This window comes from Talpa occidentalis, unplaced genomic scaffold, assembly GCF_014898055.3.
Source record: "Talpa occidentalis isolate TD23 unplaced genomic scaffold, MPIMG_talOcc4v2.1 talOcc4.3, whole genome shotgun sequence".
In the NCBI taxonomy this organism is placed as follows: Eukaryota; Metazoa; Chordata; class Mammalia; order Eulipotyphla; family Talpidae; genus Talpa; species Talpa occidentalis.
Window position 1 is genome coordinate 71,538,719 of NW_023603184.1, and position 16,566 is coordinate 71,555,284.

Consider the following 16,566-nt stretch of genomic DNA (forward strand, 5'->3'; position numbering starts at 1 on the left):
TGGGCCTGGAGCTGGGCCTTGCAGGGCGGAGGCTTGAAATAGCTGGGTTGCATCACTGTTGATGGTGATATTAGTGAGTAGCCACCCTGATTGGCAGGCAGAGCGCTGTGCACAGGCCATGGGCTCCTTCTCACACTCCAGCCCCAGTGGGAGAGATCGCTGTTGCTCCCCTTCTGCAGCTGAGGAGGGTGGTGAGAGAGGTTGAAGACGGGGCCCCAAGGACGTGTGCTAGCTGAGCCCTCTTCAACCTGTTAACCAAGTCTGTTTGGCTCCCAACTCCTCCTCCCCTCCACTGATTCCTCACTAGCAGGGAACCCCCCCTTGTCTTGGCAGACTAGGGATCCGCACTTGCACCCTGGGTCCCTTGTCTGACAGCCTCGTTGTCATTCTAGGACTTCTGCCACGGGCAGGTGATGTGGCCGCCTCTCAGTGCCCTGCAGGTGAAGCTCGCTAAGCCCGGGCAGTCCTGCAAGCAAGTGTGCCAGGAGAACCAGCTCATCTGCGAGCCCTCTTTCTTCCAGCACCTCAACAAAGACAAGGACATGCTCAAGTAAGTGTCTGAGGGAAAGGGGAGTAGGAGTGGGCTTGCTCAGCCTCCAGCTCCACTTCTGGGTGAGAGCTGGGTTTGCAGGCCTGTGGGCTGTCAGAAAAAGATGTGGGAAGGGGGAGCAGGTTGCAGCACGACACCCCCAGCCCCCACCCACCTACCAGAGCAAGTTCACCCAGCATTTTTATTGTTAAGTGAATGAGGTCACCTGGCGTGGTATATTTAGAATTTAAATGGGGGTGTTGTATCTGCATAAATAATGCCACGTCTGGGCTTGGAGATTGTGGGAGGTGTTCAGTTTGCTAATGTTACACCCAAGAACCATGGGGAGAAGAGGTGGGCCCAGAACCACAAGCACAGAGCGACCCACACTTGGGTTCCCCCGGAGGAGCCAGATAGTGTCTGGCCAAGCAGCAGGTGACAGTCTTCACCTGGTGTTAGGCAGGAGTGAATGGGCAAAGAGCTGGCACAGAACTGTCACGGGGGATCTCACGCCACCTTCCCCTCCTGCAGTCCCCTGCCCGCTTCTGCGCTCTTTTCCGGCACCGTTAGCACACAGTGCATTGCAGGGGGCATGAGTAGCCTTGATCCTGCTGGTCCCTTGGCAGGGAGGTGAGTGCAGCACCTACACAGGCCAGAGCTGCCCCAGGAGAGGCCTTCTGTGTAGCTTAAGTTTTCCCCTTGGTCTTGAGTTGCTTTTAGGGATGTCATGTGTTTCCCTTTGCAGTGGCATTTTGAGTTTGGCATTTGCAGTTCCCAAATTTCCACGTGAGTTCTCTCTGGCCTCTGACTCATGAGCCCTGTCAGTGCTAAATCTGTGCCCCTAATTTTTGTCACACTCACCACATATATCTTAATAACCAGCCTCCCTCTCCCCATCCCTGCACCTTAATAGCTATACTTAGGTGTTTCCTTCTAGAGGTTTGCTATCCCTACCCTATCCAGGGCAGAAGTCTGGGATCAGAAGGGGAGCAATGGGACAGAATCCTCTGTTCCTCACTTCTCTCACTCGTAAAATAGGGTCATCCTGGATGATGGTGAGGTAAGGTGCAGCCAGTGCTAAAAACAGCAGAAAGTCCTTCTGCAGAGGCTTGGGCAGTGGTGCAAGCCTGCGGCCCCTCCCCACCCTGAACTCCCTGCAGAGCCCAGACAAGCCGAGGCCATGGTGCGGAGCTGTCTGTGGTCCTGTGCTATGCGATTGCTTCTCATGCCACCCACTCTGCAAACGTGTGGGTTTTCTCCCTAGGAGGCTAGGGTGAATGCTGATTGATTTTGCAATAAAGCCGCTTGAAATTAAGCCTCTGAACATAAGGGCCCTACTGAATACCTTGTTCCCGAAAGGTGAGATCTAATGAGCAGCAGTCCACAGCGTGCTACCTGGGAGTGGGCAGGCCCTGCCCATCTGTATTCAAGGCCAGGCAGCAGCGGGCGCTTCCAGCAGCCACTGCTGTGCTTTCCCTTCTCCAACCTGGGGCCTGGTTGTGGACGAAGTCCTTGCACTCTTTGGGTCTCCATGACCTGGAGGCCTGTTGTATAGGATAAAAAATTTGTATCTCATAATTTTAGCCCTTGGAGCGGCCTACATTGTCCCCTTGAATCAGGGAAGGGAAGCTTGTCTTTGTGCTCCTGCAGGACCAGGTGTAAATGCTGGAGGTTAAGTGCAAACACGGAGCCTGCCCAGGCCGGTGGGACTGGGACCAGGATCCGGAAGGCAGAGCCCCTGCCTGTTTGGCCCCATGTGGGGGGCTTCCAGTCCATAACCAGGGCCCCGTGGTAATGTGAAGCCTGGCTTGCCATGTTGCTGCCTTCCCCAGTGTGTCTTCTAAAACACTAAATTACTGGGGCTTGGGGCTCTTTTGAAGAGGGAATTGTAAGCCATGGCATCGATGCGTGCTGTGGTGCCTGAGAAAAGGGAAGTGGCCCCGAGTCACAGTGCTCGCAAGAGTGTTTGTGGGGACATGGCAGAGACAGGGTGAGGAGAGGCTGCAAGAGGGGAGGCGCTCTATGCAAGGACCAGCAGGTGGCACAGCCCTGCCTCCATCTCTCCATCCTGTCAGTCTCTTTTGGGGGGAATGGGCAGCCCCAGGGAAAGGGGGGTGGAACTTTGCCCTTTTATTCTTCTCCAAGAACTATAAAATGTGAACAGAAGCCCCAGCTCCCATCCTGTAAAAGGAGGAGAGAGGCAGCACCGCACCACAGGGGCCTGCAGGGAGGAAGCAGCTCTGTATGTGTGTGTGGGGGGGGGGCGGGGGGAGTGTGAGAGTGTGGGAATGAGTGCAGGGCTGTGGATGTGTGAAAGGGGGCAAGAGTGTGTGAGTGCGTGTGAGGCAGACACCGCAGGAACAGAGGCTGCAGCAGCCGCTTGCCTACCCTTAAAGGGGCAGTGCCACAGTTAGGGACTGAGGCTTACTGGACCGAGGAGACTGGTTTCTGGGGTACTGTACAACTGGGGTAGGTCACCCATCTTTCTAGTGAGTTTTACTCTTTCCAAGGATGTGGAGCAGCCTTCCTGACTTCCCAGGGCTGAGGGATGGGGGACCTGCAGGGAAAGCCCCCTGGAAACTAGGAGCTTGGGTGGTGTCCAGAACTGGCCAGAGCTGTGTGTGCTCACAGCCCCACCAGTTGACCCTTTGGGGAACAGACTGTGGTTCAGCGAACATGTGCTGCTTGAGCACTCTTGCTGGGGGGAGGTCTCTGGACATCATCCCTGCACAAACTGCTTCCTCTGCGGCCTCGACTGAGGTGTGCTCACAGACGTGCATGTGCTCAGTCTGGGGGGCTATGTCCAGACTCTGAGTCCACGTGGCCAGGAACAGGAGGGTTTCTTTGTGGCTCCTGACAATTTTACTCTGCCATGGGCTCTGAGATTCATTGTAGATATATCCATCCTCTTGCTTAGCAGTATGAAAGGCAGATGCAAAGAACCTTCTAGAATTCACCTAAATAATTAGTAGGAACATCAATCTTACCCCAGTACCATATTCCACATGAAAAAGCAAACTTTTAATGCACAATTGAACTCTGATACCCCTTCCTCTGGATAAGCTATTAAGGGTATCCTGTGAAGGACCTAGAAACCCTAAATTCCCTGACTCATTTTTCCTTTAGGAAATCCACAAACCCCCATTTCCTGCCTCATTTTCATGGTCCATGACCTTGACCCTGTGCATGCATCTATCTCCCAGCTGGCAAGGCAAGACGAGAGGGGCAGGGCACAATAGAGGAGCCAAGAGGTTTCTGGGGATTGCATGAACAAGATCAGTGGTGCCACTGCCCACCAGGACACCGAGCCCACTGGCACCTTCAGGGAACTCACCAGAAGCCCCAGTAGATGAACGAGAAATTGCCAGCATAACCTTAGCAGGCAGGGCGCAGGCAGTTAGTCAGAGGATGACAAAAAGAGGCAGAGTAAGAGAGGGTATGATGCTTCCCTCCAACAACTGGAAGCTTTCCAGAGGCAGCAGGAAACCTCAAGTTTCCCAATGTGATCCCTTCCCTGTTGGCAAGAACAGGCTTCCACAAACAAAGCAAAATGGAGACTGTTGCATGGGTGTAAATTTACATCATCGGGCAAGGGAGGAAGGCAGAGCAGCCCATGCAGCACTGCCAGGGCAGGGTGGTCAGAAGGATGGTGGCGATGATTGCAATCATGGTGAGAGTTACCAGTAATTAATTAATAATTACAGTAACTAATTCATAGTTACCAGAGAAAGACTCTGCCAAGTACTCTGTGAGCACTAATTTAATTCCTACCTCTCCCCTGTGAGTTAAGATTATCCCCATTTGGCAGAAGAGGAAATAGACACAGAGAGGCTCAGGCTTTCGTCCCAGGTCACACAGCTCATACGAGATGAAACCAGGACTCAAACCCAGGGCCCTCTGGTCCCCGCTGTGCTTTCCTCCTTGAACTGGTTCCCACCTGGCCTGTGAGACACGGTGCTGAACACCTAGTGAGGCATTGTTCTGGGGGAACCATGGCAGGTGGGGCCACGGGGACCACAGGTAGTGGTCCCCGCCTCCAAAAGTCTCCGGCCCACAGACAGGGCCACAAGGGTCTCCAGCCCACAGACAGTTTCAGCTGCCGGGAGACAGCAGAGGGGAACAAGGGCACAGGGCCTGAGCTCAGGGGCTAGATACTGAACCCTGCTCTGCAGGCCTCGGGTACTAAGCTCCAAGGTGGGGGGAGGGGAAGGCCAGGCCAAAGGGTGACTGCAAAGCTCCAGTGAGTCAGTGTCCCCCTAGACATCGCCCACCCTCAGGAGACCATATGCTTGCTTTCCTGCAGGAGACTGAGGCCGTTTAACAGGGATTTTTAAGAGGGCAATAAAAATATTAAACATAATTTTTGAAAAGACTTAAATAATGTGCATCTTTGCTACTCTCATTCCTCAGAAGTAACCACTGTTAGGCTTTAGTGTGTAGCCTTCCTTATTACATGTATGCGCTCACACACACACACACACACACACACACACACACACCACCCACCCCCACCCCCCCATTGTACATCCATCCTGCTGCAGGCCTCTCCATTCAAGCGCTTGCATTTCTACCTCATTCTTTTTAAGGGCCACACAGAGCCCTGAAGCACTGAGGGGTCATAATTTATTCAGTCAGTCCCCCCCTTGGTGAGTATTCAGGCTGTTTCCAGTTTTTCTTCATGACAAACAAGTGTCACACATCTCCGCTTTCATGTCCACCCTTCCCGGTCCTACATCCCTAGGGGCAAGAGTGACTGGGCCAGAGGCTGGCTGCCCCTTCATTTCCATAGCAGGAGACCCAGGGAGCTCCCCACGGGGGCTGAAGGAGCCAGTAAGGACAGGCCCCGCGTCGCCAACCCCTGTGCCTTTCTCTCCCTCTTCAGGTACCAGGTGACCTGCCAAAGCTCAGACCTGGCCAAGGACATCCTGGTGCCCTCCTTCGACCCCAAGTACAAGCACTGTGTGTTTCAAGGTGACCTCCTGCTGTTCAGCTGTGCCGGCGCCCACCCCAGACACCAGAGGATCTGCCCCTGCCGGGACTTCATCAAGGGCCAGGTCGCCCTCTGTAAGGACTGTCTATAGCGCAGGCCGGCTCCAAGCACACTCCGCTGGGAAAGACATTGGCTCCAGCCCTGGGGGACGAGCCGGGGGCTCCGAGTCATCCAGGGACTCTCGCCAGAGCCTGAACATTTTGGTGGAAGGTTTCGATTTGGTGTTGCTCCTACTGAGGTCAGCACCACAGTGGAGTTCTCGCCAAAAGAAAACCAGAGCAGATGTCAGGCCCGGCGCCTGGCCTCTCCCTGGCACAAACTATCGGGAGACTCTTGACGCAGCTGCTCCAGGATAGAAAGAGAGTCTCAAGATTTATTTCAAAACAAAACCAGAAACGGAATTGAGCGGATTGGAGAAACTCTATATGGGAACATTCTTAAACCCATTAACTTATTTATTTGGGGGAGGGTGGCGGGAGGGCAAAGGGAGTGATCACAATTCTTGTTTCTTCTTTGATTTTTCCACTGTTCACCATCCGCTGTCACTATGATATCCCTGTCTGCGTCGGGTGGGGTGCAGGAGGGAGAGACTGTGCTGTGGGGCTGCTGGCACTCTTGAGGGCAGCTGTGGGGACCTCACTCCTCTAAGTGATGGTGGGACAGCAACAGGAAGTCATGTGTGGCATGACAGACGGCAGCTAGAGGACAGGAATCCCTGGGGTGGGGGACCTGCCAGTGTTGTCCAGAGAGCCCGGCCAGGGACCAAAGATGGGGCTGCTTTGCAGTGAGAGAGTCTCCTTTTCTCTCTCTGCCCGCCCCCCGCCCCCGACACAGTTTGGTCCTAATTTCGGTTAGACTTCCTTTAGGAAAAAATGCGATGGCGGGGAGTTGACATTTGCCAACGTGTAGTAAATCGGACCTCCCTTCCGTGCCCCAGGAGGGACGAGGGGAGAGACACAGAGCTGTGAGTTATCTTGAGCTTGCAGATCTTGCTCACTAGTCCCCCGGAGGGTTCTCATTGAACTGGGGTTCCGACAAGACTGCAGCTGGCCCCGTCACTGAAGTCCAGGAATCTAGGACCCGCTTTGCACTTGATGTTGGCTGGGGGGTGGGGGGGAGAGCAGGGGCAGGTCGGGGTGAATGGGGTGCTGGCCTAGTGTTCACCTGGAGGTGTGGGTGTGGCCCGCCAAGGGTGGGAGTCTGATGCCGACTTTTACTCCAAGCGCGAATATTCTGAGGGGCATTGAGCTGACAGATTGGCCCTCCCTGGAACCCTGGAGTCCCGGTGCACCCCCTTCACCAAGCACTGCGTCAGTGCTGTGAGAGTCCTGCCCCAGTCTCTTGATACTGGTAAGAGTGGACCCTCTTCTCTCTCTTGCAGAATGTCCCCATTCCAAGCTACTACCTGGCCCACCGAGCCCTCCAGGGGTCTTGAGTGCCTCGCTCACTGGGTGCTTCACTCGGCGCCACCGGCAGCCCTGTGCTTCCTTGCACTGGGCAAGCAGTGGAGCAGAAGAGAGGCAAGGCTAATGGCAAGGGTAGGCCTTCGGGAAGTGAAGCTCAAGGAGGAATTCGGCTTTGGGAAGACCATAGGGAGGTGGATTCTTAAGGTAGGGGAAGGTAGATTCTGCCTGCTGCTTCTCAATTATCCCCTGGTGCATAGGTGGTAGCAAATGCCTGGCAAGCCTTTCTGTAGTAGACCTTCACTAGATTGTACCTCCAATCCTAGGGGGGAGGGAGGGCAGCCAGGATCTCCCCAAGACCTTGTGTCAGGGAGAGTACTGATGGGGAGGCCTCCGCCCTGAGCGCTGATGGGTGCAGGGGCCCCTCACAAACTGGCTGAGACCAGCCTCTGCGGAGGCCCAGCAACAAAAAGGGTGTAGTCCAAAGGAAACCTTGGTGATGGGTATGTGTGTGTGTGAACTTGCAGAGCGTGTGAGAGAGAGAGAGAGAGAGTGAATGCGGTGTTTTAATCTTTGCAAGGGCAGTTTCCTGCAGTAGGAGGAGAAACCACTAAGCTTTCCATGCTGTTAGGAACTGCTTTTCCCCATGAATGGCCCTCTTGGCTGCACCCCTGGTTGTGGAAAATTTGCTTGCACTCCCAGGCCTGCATGCAATTCCTGGGCTGCTTCTGCCCTCTCCTGGGCTCTGCTGATAGCTTCCAACCTGAACGTGTCAGGCAGGCATTGGCCCAGCAGGGGGAGCCTCCAGACGGAGGCTATTTCCCAAGCCCGGCTGGAGGACCCCCTTGAGCAGAGAGCTGTTTAAATAAGCACAGCACGGGAACTCAGAAGACAAGGAAGCTGCTGGAAAACGACTTTCTGTAGAAAGAAGCTATGCCTGCCTTGTGTTCCAGAAGTAACAGGCGGTGTTTACTGGCTGCCCCTGAGCTCAGGGCCTCGCCTCCTTTCCATCCATCCTTTCCTCTTCTCACATCAGGGCGCTCGGGCCAGGCCGCTGAGCAGAGCACTTTTACAAAGTCCCTCTCGCTTTGTCTAGTTCCATACTGGTCGCAGCTCTGCTGGCAGGGCTGGGGCTCCGGGGGCAAACCAGCCCACACTCCAGTTGCTACGGGCATTATGAAGAGCGGTGGCAACCGGGAATGTATCTGGCTCCCCGGCCCCACACGCTTGGCCCAAGGGAGGAGCCTGGGGAAGGGCTTCCAGGAAAGGGTTCCTGCCTGCCCTGGAGGAAGGCCCCTCTCCGGGTGGGCTGGGGGCCTCCAGTGATTTGCCGGTGCCCATCTTAAAAGAATCCTTAACCAACTTGTGACTGACACTGCTGCAGGAAAAGAAATCCTTCGGCAGCAGCACAGCTCCTGTGCTAGGAGGGCATCTTGCCTGGTGTTTGTTTTTTTGTTTTTGTGCATATTTTTCCGAAGTGGAAATTGGAATTTTCCCCCATTATAATCCTAAACTCTTTAAAAACGAGGGGAAAAAAAAGTAATGAAGGGAGAAAATGTTCCCTTGAGAAATACATGCTTTCAAGAGTAAAACCAGTTTTTACTCGTGAAAGGGGAAACACTACTTTTTATGCCAGTAAACACCTCATTGATTCCGTGTATGTGATTTGATTTGCACATGTGAAAGTGGAGACATTTTTTGCGTTTTTGCTTAGATGGGGTTTTTGTCACTGCTCATAGTTTGCTTTTGGTGTGTGCTGTATGTTTGGAAATACTAGGAGTTGTTTGTTTGATATTTATTATTTCTCTGATGTGCCTTTTCACTTTCCTTTGGGGTTGGTTTTTAGAATCTGGCTGCTCTTGAGGGAAGATTTCTCCAGCTTGGAGAGAGGACATGTTTTTTGTCACTGCAGATGCTCAGACCGGGCATCAAAATTGCCCTCCATGCCACAGTATACGTACGCATATACCCCACGTGCCATGAGAACCCCAAGAGAAGGGCTGGCTTCCTCCAGACCAGCCACGCTCTCCTCAGCTGCTCACCCATGCCTTTGGGTGCATCTGGGGACTGCTGGTTGCCAGGTGCCCGGGGGCCTGCACTGGCTGCCACCCAGGCACTTGGGAGGTGTGGCTGGGGCAGACCAGCCCTATCTGCGGGGTTGCACTGAAGGGGAGCAGGCCCAGCTGAGCTCATAAGCAGCACTGGCCTAAAAGCACTATCTAGTTAGCATCATACAGGGGAAAGATCATGAACCCCCCTTTTTTGTTACCTTGGTGAGCGCAGGACTTACTAGTGGCGACTCCCTTTGGGAGCAGAGCCCCAGTGCAGCTCTCTGGTAGTGACGGCGTAAATGCCTCCCGTTGGACTGAAACCGTGTGCTGTTTAGGCGGGTTTGTGCGTTCTAGACCCACCAAGGCAGGCCACCCCGTGTCTCCAAGGTGCATATAAAAGGGACCTCGCCACCCACCCACATTCCCCCCAAATTCTTGATTTTAAAAAAGGTTTATTTTGTTAACGACGGGCTCTGTTGTGTGTGATATCCCAAGCCTGGATTGTTTTATTTATTTAAAAGTATTGGAAGCTCCATATTGGCTTCTTTCTAATCCCATTCATCCCTGTGGGGCTGCAGAGCACCTTCGCGTGAAGAGGTAGATAGACATAGACTCCTGCTTTTTTAGGAAAGTGGGAACTACCTAAAGGCTGAGGCTAAGTTCTTTTCGTACTTGTTGGCTTCAACAGCAATGGACAGTCACATTTTTTATAGCAAAAGGCCAAATTAGCTGTATAGTCTGGATGCAGAAATAAATTGCCCTAGCTTTGTCCTTAGCACTTAGGGTTTTTGTGAGGATTCAGTGTTTAGCAGTGTCGGGCACATAGTAAGCCTAGTCAATGTTAATATTGTTATCATCATTAGAATTTCATACACTTTGAGAAATACAGAGCTGAGCTCACACCCTACCTGTTGAGTAATATCTACATGGAGATATCGTTCCAAAGTGATGTACTAGCACAGGAATTACTGGTTTAAGATGTTCATGTTCCGTGCCCACCCTGCTGGTTGGAACATTGCTGTATCCCTGAATGGACTGATTTGAAAATATGCCAGTTGAAACCAGGCTCAAGAATTTGTAAACTGGCAATGAAAAAAAGGGTGGCCTTTGGCCACATACTGGCCCTCACACCATGGAGGTCTTCTGGATGACTCCTGGGTTTGTCTTTGCAAAACTTTTTAATCCACAAATTGAGTTCTGATACACCCTGAAAATCAGAGTTAATTATGGTCCTCTGAAATAGGAGACTTTGTTTTTTATTTAAAAAGAATAAACAGTGGAGTTTCTGCCTTTCCCAGGAAGTCCCTCTGTTGTCCCCTGCTGGCCAGGGAGGCCCCTCCACAGACCAATCCTCAGGGACCAGACTCCTGGGCTGGTTAGCTGTCACTTATTTCTGTTGGTCCTCGTCCCAGAGAAGACCCAGCTCCCCAAAGCCCAGCCAAGACTCCCTCCGGGTGGGGGTGGGAGGGGTGCAGCACCCTTCAGAGGTTCAGTGATGTTTTCCTGATCACCAAAAATACCAGTTCACTTTTTTGTATGATTGGGCATTCAGCCTCTTCCCTAATATCTAGAGTTCTGTCTCCTGTCCTGTCTCGGCCTAACTGGATAGATTATAGTTGTGGAATATGGAGAAATTTGCTAGACTCCAGTATCTTTTTCAAGTTCCTTTGGATCCTCTTCGACTGAATCAGTAGTCGTCTTCTGTGGATGTAAGTTTGAAATTTACCTTCTTCTAAGCATCACCCCCCCCCAATCCCCAGGTTTTGTGCAGCCTTAAGATCCTCACACCCTCCGTCACACAGCTGGTGAGGGGTGGAAGGGGGGGCCATATGCTCACGCATGGGTGGCCCTTCTGTGGGTGGCACTGAGGGAGCACTCCAGGTGCGGGAGGTAGAGCGGCCTCACTGGAACCTTAGCACAGTCTGCCAGCTCTGCCAAAGTGGAGATGGAGAACACTTGAGAAGCATTTTGCTCACTGCCCCAGTATTAACAGGGCAATCACGGAACAATCGATGCCAAAGGAGATGGTGATGTCCTTGCTTCTGTAGCTGCTGTCACAACCTTGATGTCTTTAGGCTAATGGCTGTTTGCGTCTGTCTTCAGCTCCTGGTACAACCACTTTCTACTGTTCACTTCTGGGGTTAAGTAGTGCAGGATTCTGCAAATAAGGTGTCGCTGTCCAAATGTACTGTACCGGCATAGAGAGCACTGCTTTGTTTTCCACTGTTGTAGAGAAAACTAGGGAGAACTTTATTTTTCAATAAATTTTTCTTGTGTCACAGGTGGAAGTGATTTTTGGGGGGAGGGGGCTGGGAAGCAGGGTCACCTACGGAACAAAGCTCGGCCACTGTCCTGCTGGTGTCCACGGACCACATTACATCGTTTGTGAAAGTGCTGCAAATGCTGATGGGAAGGTACGTTTAAGGAGTGGAGGGGGCAAGGTTTTCCTGTGGGGTGAAAGTTCCCTACACACATCACCAGGAACCACTTCAGAGCACTCTTTCTGCCCTACATTCACCTAGCAGGGAGCTGAATTTGTGGATTGCTGGCCTTTTGAATTTTTTTTAGATAATTGTGTACTATATCAGAATGTTTCAAAGTCGTTAAGAATGTACTAGTAAGATAGTCCCTAAAAGGCTATCTGGGGATCTATTAGACCTGGAACAGGGCCCCCCCCTCCCACCCCCATGCACACAAGGGTGAGTCTGTGCCCACACGGGCTTATCTGGAGGCCCAGGCTCTGAGGCCCTCAGGGCACCTGCCCACTGCCCATAGCACACCACGTGGGTGGTACCCGTAGTGTTTGGTGGGACACACAAGTGTCACGCACTCATTGTTTGTAAGTGTGCTATATAGTAGCCTCCCCGGTGTCAAATCCAATGAGGAAAACTTCAGGGGAGAAAAATTGAATCTTGCATTTCCTAGACTTTCCCTTGTACCAAGTGACCAGCCCATAGAACACGCAAGATGCTTGGAGGAGGAGCCTCGCCGAAAGCATCAGAGTGAAATAAGGTCAGTGACCTCTTATGACAAACCACCTGAAACGGGTGGGTGAGGTGGCAGAGGCAGGGGTGAAGCCTGGGGCACAAGTGGGCACCTACCCCATTTGGGCCTCTAAGCCCATCACCACGGCATTCGAGTCTCCACTCACACTCCCTGTGGCGCCACCCCACCCCAGCCTTCAGCCACAACAGAAAACCTGCCAGTGACAACTCTCCAAGAGAACCTCACTGTACCATACAAAACAGGTAAAGGTGTTTATTGGTCAGCCACTGTTGCCGGGACAAGCAGCAGTGCTAGAGGTACAGAATGTTGTGTTCGGGGGGGACATCTTGGTGGACTCTACACCGAGCATTACATAAACTGAGAACATCTGGTCCTTACAGAGGCGTGCGCCATCTCTAACGACCGTAATGTGCCTTTACCACTTAACACAGCATATAGATATATGCGTCTAAGGATAGATTATATAATTATTTATTACAAATAACTGTAGTTTCGCATGTCTCAAAAATGGATCCTTTTTTTACACGTATGTTCGGGTTCTCAATGTTCAAGAAAGGGTCATGTGCTTAGCTCATCCATGCAAAGCTCCTACATGTATATCACTAAGGACTTTAAAAATAGAATGGTCTCCTTTTGAACAAACCTGTTTAGATTTAGGTTTAGTAAAACAGTATGAAACTAATGAAATACATTGATAGAAATTAGGAAGTGATCTATACTGATGGTTCTGGGTATGGAAAGGGTCTTCCCTTAGAGGCTGCCAGGAGAAAAGAGGGGGGCGCCCAGAGGAGGTGGGTCTGGTCAGTCGCTGTCCATTCCAGGCCGAAAGCACCACAGAGCAGCTTTCTGCCAAGCAGAGATCTTATCCTACCCACAAGGCTCCTTACTCCAAGAGATTCAAAAGGTCAGTGCCGGCTGGAGATGGGGCAACCAGTCTCCCCTCCTGTGCGCTGCCCTCATGTGTTTGAGGGGGAGCCGTGCAGACCCACCTGCTGGGCAGACCTCCTTCCCATGAGCACAAATGTTCCAGAAAAGAAATTGGATGTTCAGGTAAATATTGGCACCGTCTGCCTGTGTAGAAACCTCTCATCCTGCGCGACGGAGCAGCTGGTTCTTGCCCCACTCACTCAAACATCTCGTAGTGGCGTGTCTGCCTCACCCTGGGCACCATGTCGATGAGGAGTCTGCAAGGACCAGACAGATGGCCTTTCAATATATATACACACACACACGTTAGCATAAAATTCACCCTCCTGAAGGGCACAGACCAGTGGATTTTAGTAGATTCCTGGTTCTATCAACCACCATCTCTAAAAGAAACCCCAAATCTGGTCAATCCCTATTCTCCCCTCCCCACCTCCTCTGGCAACTTCCTCTAAGTGAAATTATTCCACACATGACTGACTTCTTTCACTTGTCATAATCTTTTGGAGGCTCATCCATGCTGTAATATGGATCATGCTACATTCCTTTTATGACTGAATAACACTCCACTGTAGGACTAGATGTCATAGTTACCCAGCATCTCAACTATTTCCAAAGTGGTGGCACTGCTTTGGGGATCAGACTTAGGCCACAATGGTGATATCTCTGAGACTTAACCCCTAGGCCACCAGGGAGGCCTCCAAGACAAGAAGAGTTTTAACATTTAAAAGCTCAGGACTTTTGAAATAGTTTTTCCAAAAGCCCACTCCAGCCTGGATTTCAGCTGTAGCCAGTGACACCTGTATATACTTCCTCAGTGTTGGGGCTCAGTGCGACTCCGCTGCACTGACAAGTCTGAAAGTGGGGGGACCCAGAGTCAGGCCACTCCCCAAAGCTGCCTACCTGGTACATTGTAACTGTAGAGAAAGGAGGGGTACAGGTCTTCAAGTACGAAGGGATAGACAGGACTGTTCAGTAAATTATAAAGCCCGCACCAAAAAGGAGGCCTCTCTGACATACAGCCTACGGCTTTTGTCAAAGTCGCTGCCTCACTTCAGTGTCAGTCACAGAATATCTAATCCCTGGCTGGGAACTTTTCCAGTTGGCTGGCCTCACCCAAGTTCAGAAGGGTCAAAGGTAGGGGACGTGACTGTTGGCTAGAAAAGGCAGTCCTTCTGGCTGCCAGGGAGGCAAAGATGAGCTCAGGCACTTACTTGACCCCGTAGGCAAATATGGTGAGGCCAATGAGCACGCCGATGCTGCCGTCCAGATACCAGACTGCTGCGTTATGCTTGAAGACCTCTGCACTCAGAAGAATGGAGAAGCCCATGACACCCCCCACCAGGGAGTTAAATCCTGAAAGAGAAGCAGAGACATGGCAGTGTCAAGGGAACTGTCTTCACCACCAAGAAAACTACCCAAATGTTCCACATTCCAGAGCACACACAGGAAGGACGGTACCCTCTCCGAAAGAGGTAACAGCCACCAACTGAGACACCTGGTCAAGTCTGCTCCAGTGTCACTAGAGCCATCACCCTCTCCCCTTCTCACACAGCATGTGTCACTGACCCCCTCTCCCATGCCCACCAGAATGCAGGCCCTTCCATCTCTCTGGAACCCGCAGGGTCCAGGACAGTGCCTGGCACACAGGAGGTGTTCACACACATGGGGACTCAAATCTGTTGCATGTTTGCTGGGCACTGTACCAAGCGGGGGATATTCTCAATCCTCTAGAGTCAGATTAGTATCCTCTTTTTACATATAAAAAAAGTTAAACTGAGTGAGGTTAAATTAACTGACCAAAGTTATGCAACGGAGAGGGGAAGGGCTGGGTTTCTACCTGAACCCACATTCTTTTCCCACCAGAGCCTCCTTGAGTCACCTGAGAATTTTCACTCTCCAGGAAGAGAAGTGCAAAGTCTACAATTAACTATGTTTGCAGAATGACTATGAAAACAAAACTGCAGTTCATAGACACCATCACCTTTCATGTCACTTCATTTGGGACCCTCTCAGGAAGGTGAGGCTTTGGAGCGGCTCCCAGGGGTCTCGCTGTGGCGCAAGCCACGTTTCTCACCTGCCTCAGTGTCATGATGACCCAGCAACTGGTCTGCTTCTGTCTCAGGGCACTTCCGCCTACATAATCCATACCTCTTCTGAACTCCAAGCATGAGCATTAATCCACTGTTACCTCCAAAATTCATTCTCACCACCCCTCACCTGCACTGCTACAGTAGCCTATTCACCACCACCCCAATGTGCCTCCCAACCCACAATCCATTCCCCTCCCAGCAGCCAGGGAACACAGTGATCTTGGGAAGTAAACAGCCAAAACCAATAGAAAAGCTGCCCAATTCCGAATACTATCCCAACTCTGCATCTGATTGGCCCTGCCTGCTTCTCCCCCCTCACCCTGCTGCACTCCTGCTACAGGGCCTCTGGACTCACCACCCATGAGCCTGTGCCTCTCCTCCTGGGTCTCCTAAGACTGCCTGCCTACCCCAGTCCCACCTTCCTATCCCCTTGTCCTCACTGCTACTCCACTTTTCTTGATAGTTCTTCACTTTACAACCTAATTTTACCATTTTTCTTTCTACAAACCTCTCTCCCACTAGAAATGTCAGCTTAAGGATAATGATTTTGTCTTCCTTACTGTTTTCCAAGTCCCAGAGCAAGGCTGACACTTTTCATGAGATCAAATGATTGCTGCACTAATGAACAGAGGAAAAGCAGGCATGGAGCATGGTCTTGGCAGTGCTCAGAAACTTCTATAGCAACAGCACAGCCAAGTCATCCCCAAAGAGTCACCTGCCTGGCCAGGCTCTGGGGGCCTCCCCATGAAGGCTGCAGCTAGAACTCTGTGGAGACTGCCACCCACCAAGAGGGGCTTTGGGCTCCCCAATCCTTTCGGAGGCCCTTTTTGCAAGGGTGAATCCTTACAGCTTAATTTTACCTAATAAAGGGGAGATGGGCTTGGAAAAGCAAACCTTGGCATTTTCCTCCCACCCAGAGGTTGTATCTGCTAAGGACCAACCCAGATAATATGGTGGGGGGACCCCGGGACTGAAAGATGTGCCAGGTGGGGACTCTACATGCCCTCCCATGTCTATCTGGCCACCCTCTCCCACATCCACTATCACTCACTAGGACCACCTCTGCCAGCCAGTCTGATACCGAGCTTTTTCCAGGTGTCCTGGGGGGAAGGGGAGGGCTGAAGCAGTGACTGCAGACACTCAATATGCAACTAGCCCTGGTCCCAAAGCCAATACTCCACGTCTTCTTTCTACCTCTAACCCTGCAGGCAGCCTGGGCCCTTGTGGAATCTGTTTCTGTGGTTCCTCCCTGCTCACTCACCTCTGCACAGTGAAGAAATGAGCCCAGTGTACATTCCATCTTCACTCCGCATGCAGTTCATGTGGCCGACTCCTAAACCCTAATGTGATTTCAGAGCACAGCTGCGGCCACAATGTTTCAGCCGAGTCCTCCTCCGCCCCTTGCGTAGCACACCCTGAAACGTTCCTCTCTCCACTCCATCCACAGTCATGGCCTCCATGCCTCCCAAAGTAGGGGGATGATGTCCACTCTGAAAAGGGTAAGACTGTCTCCCATCTCAAAGTCATACTTCCCATTGTGCGAAATGGTGTTCACCCTCTCACCTCTGGC

At 51.9% G+C, this 16,566-nt stretch overlaps 2 protein-coding genes and 1 long non-coding RNA gene across 13 annotated transcripts in view; 2 read left to right on the plus strand and 1 right to left on the minus strand.

Annotated features, from left to right (window-relative positions):
- MGAT5 (alpha-1,6-mannosylglycoprotein 6-beta-N-acetylglucosaminyltransferase) overlaps positions 1–6,621 on the plus strand; it is a 320,132-nt gene extending 313,511 nt beyond the window's left edge. For all 10 annotated transcript variants that reach the window (XM_054699673.1, XM_054699675.1, XM_054699671.1 and 7 more), the window contains 2 exons: positions 393–550; positions 5,412–6,621. In XM_054699673.1, coding sequence (XP_054555648.1) covers positions 393–550; positions 5,412–5,610 — 357 coding nt within the window. In that variant the 3' untranslated portion in view covers positions 5,611–6,621. The remainder of the gene's footprint in view (positions 1–392; positions 551–5,411) is intronic.
- Positions 6,622–6,654: 33 nt separating this feature from the next.
- On the plus strand, positions 6,655–15,247 carry LOC129146622 (uncharacterized). Of its 2 annotated transcripts, XR_008553537.1 has the most exons (4): positions 6,655–11,387; positions 11,899–11,985; positions 14,130–14,378; positions 14,770–15,247. It is a non-coding gene; the product is annotated as an uncharacterized LOC129146622 (long non-coding RNA). The 2 variants fall into 2 exon arrangements; XR_008553536.1 differs by lacking the exon at positions 6,655–11,387 and having other exon boundaries at positions 11,664–11,985.
- TMEM163 (transmembrane protein 163) overlaps positions 12,168–16,566 on the minus strand; it is a 224,784-nt gene continuing 220,385 nt past the window's right edge. Inside the window, exons 7-8 of the mRNA XM_054699692.1 lie at positions 14,118–14,259; positions 12,168–13,163 (exon numbers count right to left, since the gene is read on the minus strand). Of these exons, the coding sequence (XP_054555667.1) occupies positions 13,103–13,163; positions 14,118–14,259 (203 nt within the window). The 3' untranslated portion in view covers positions 12,168–13,102. The remainder of the gene's footprint in view (positions 13,164–14,117; positions 14,260–16,566) is intronic.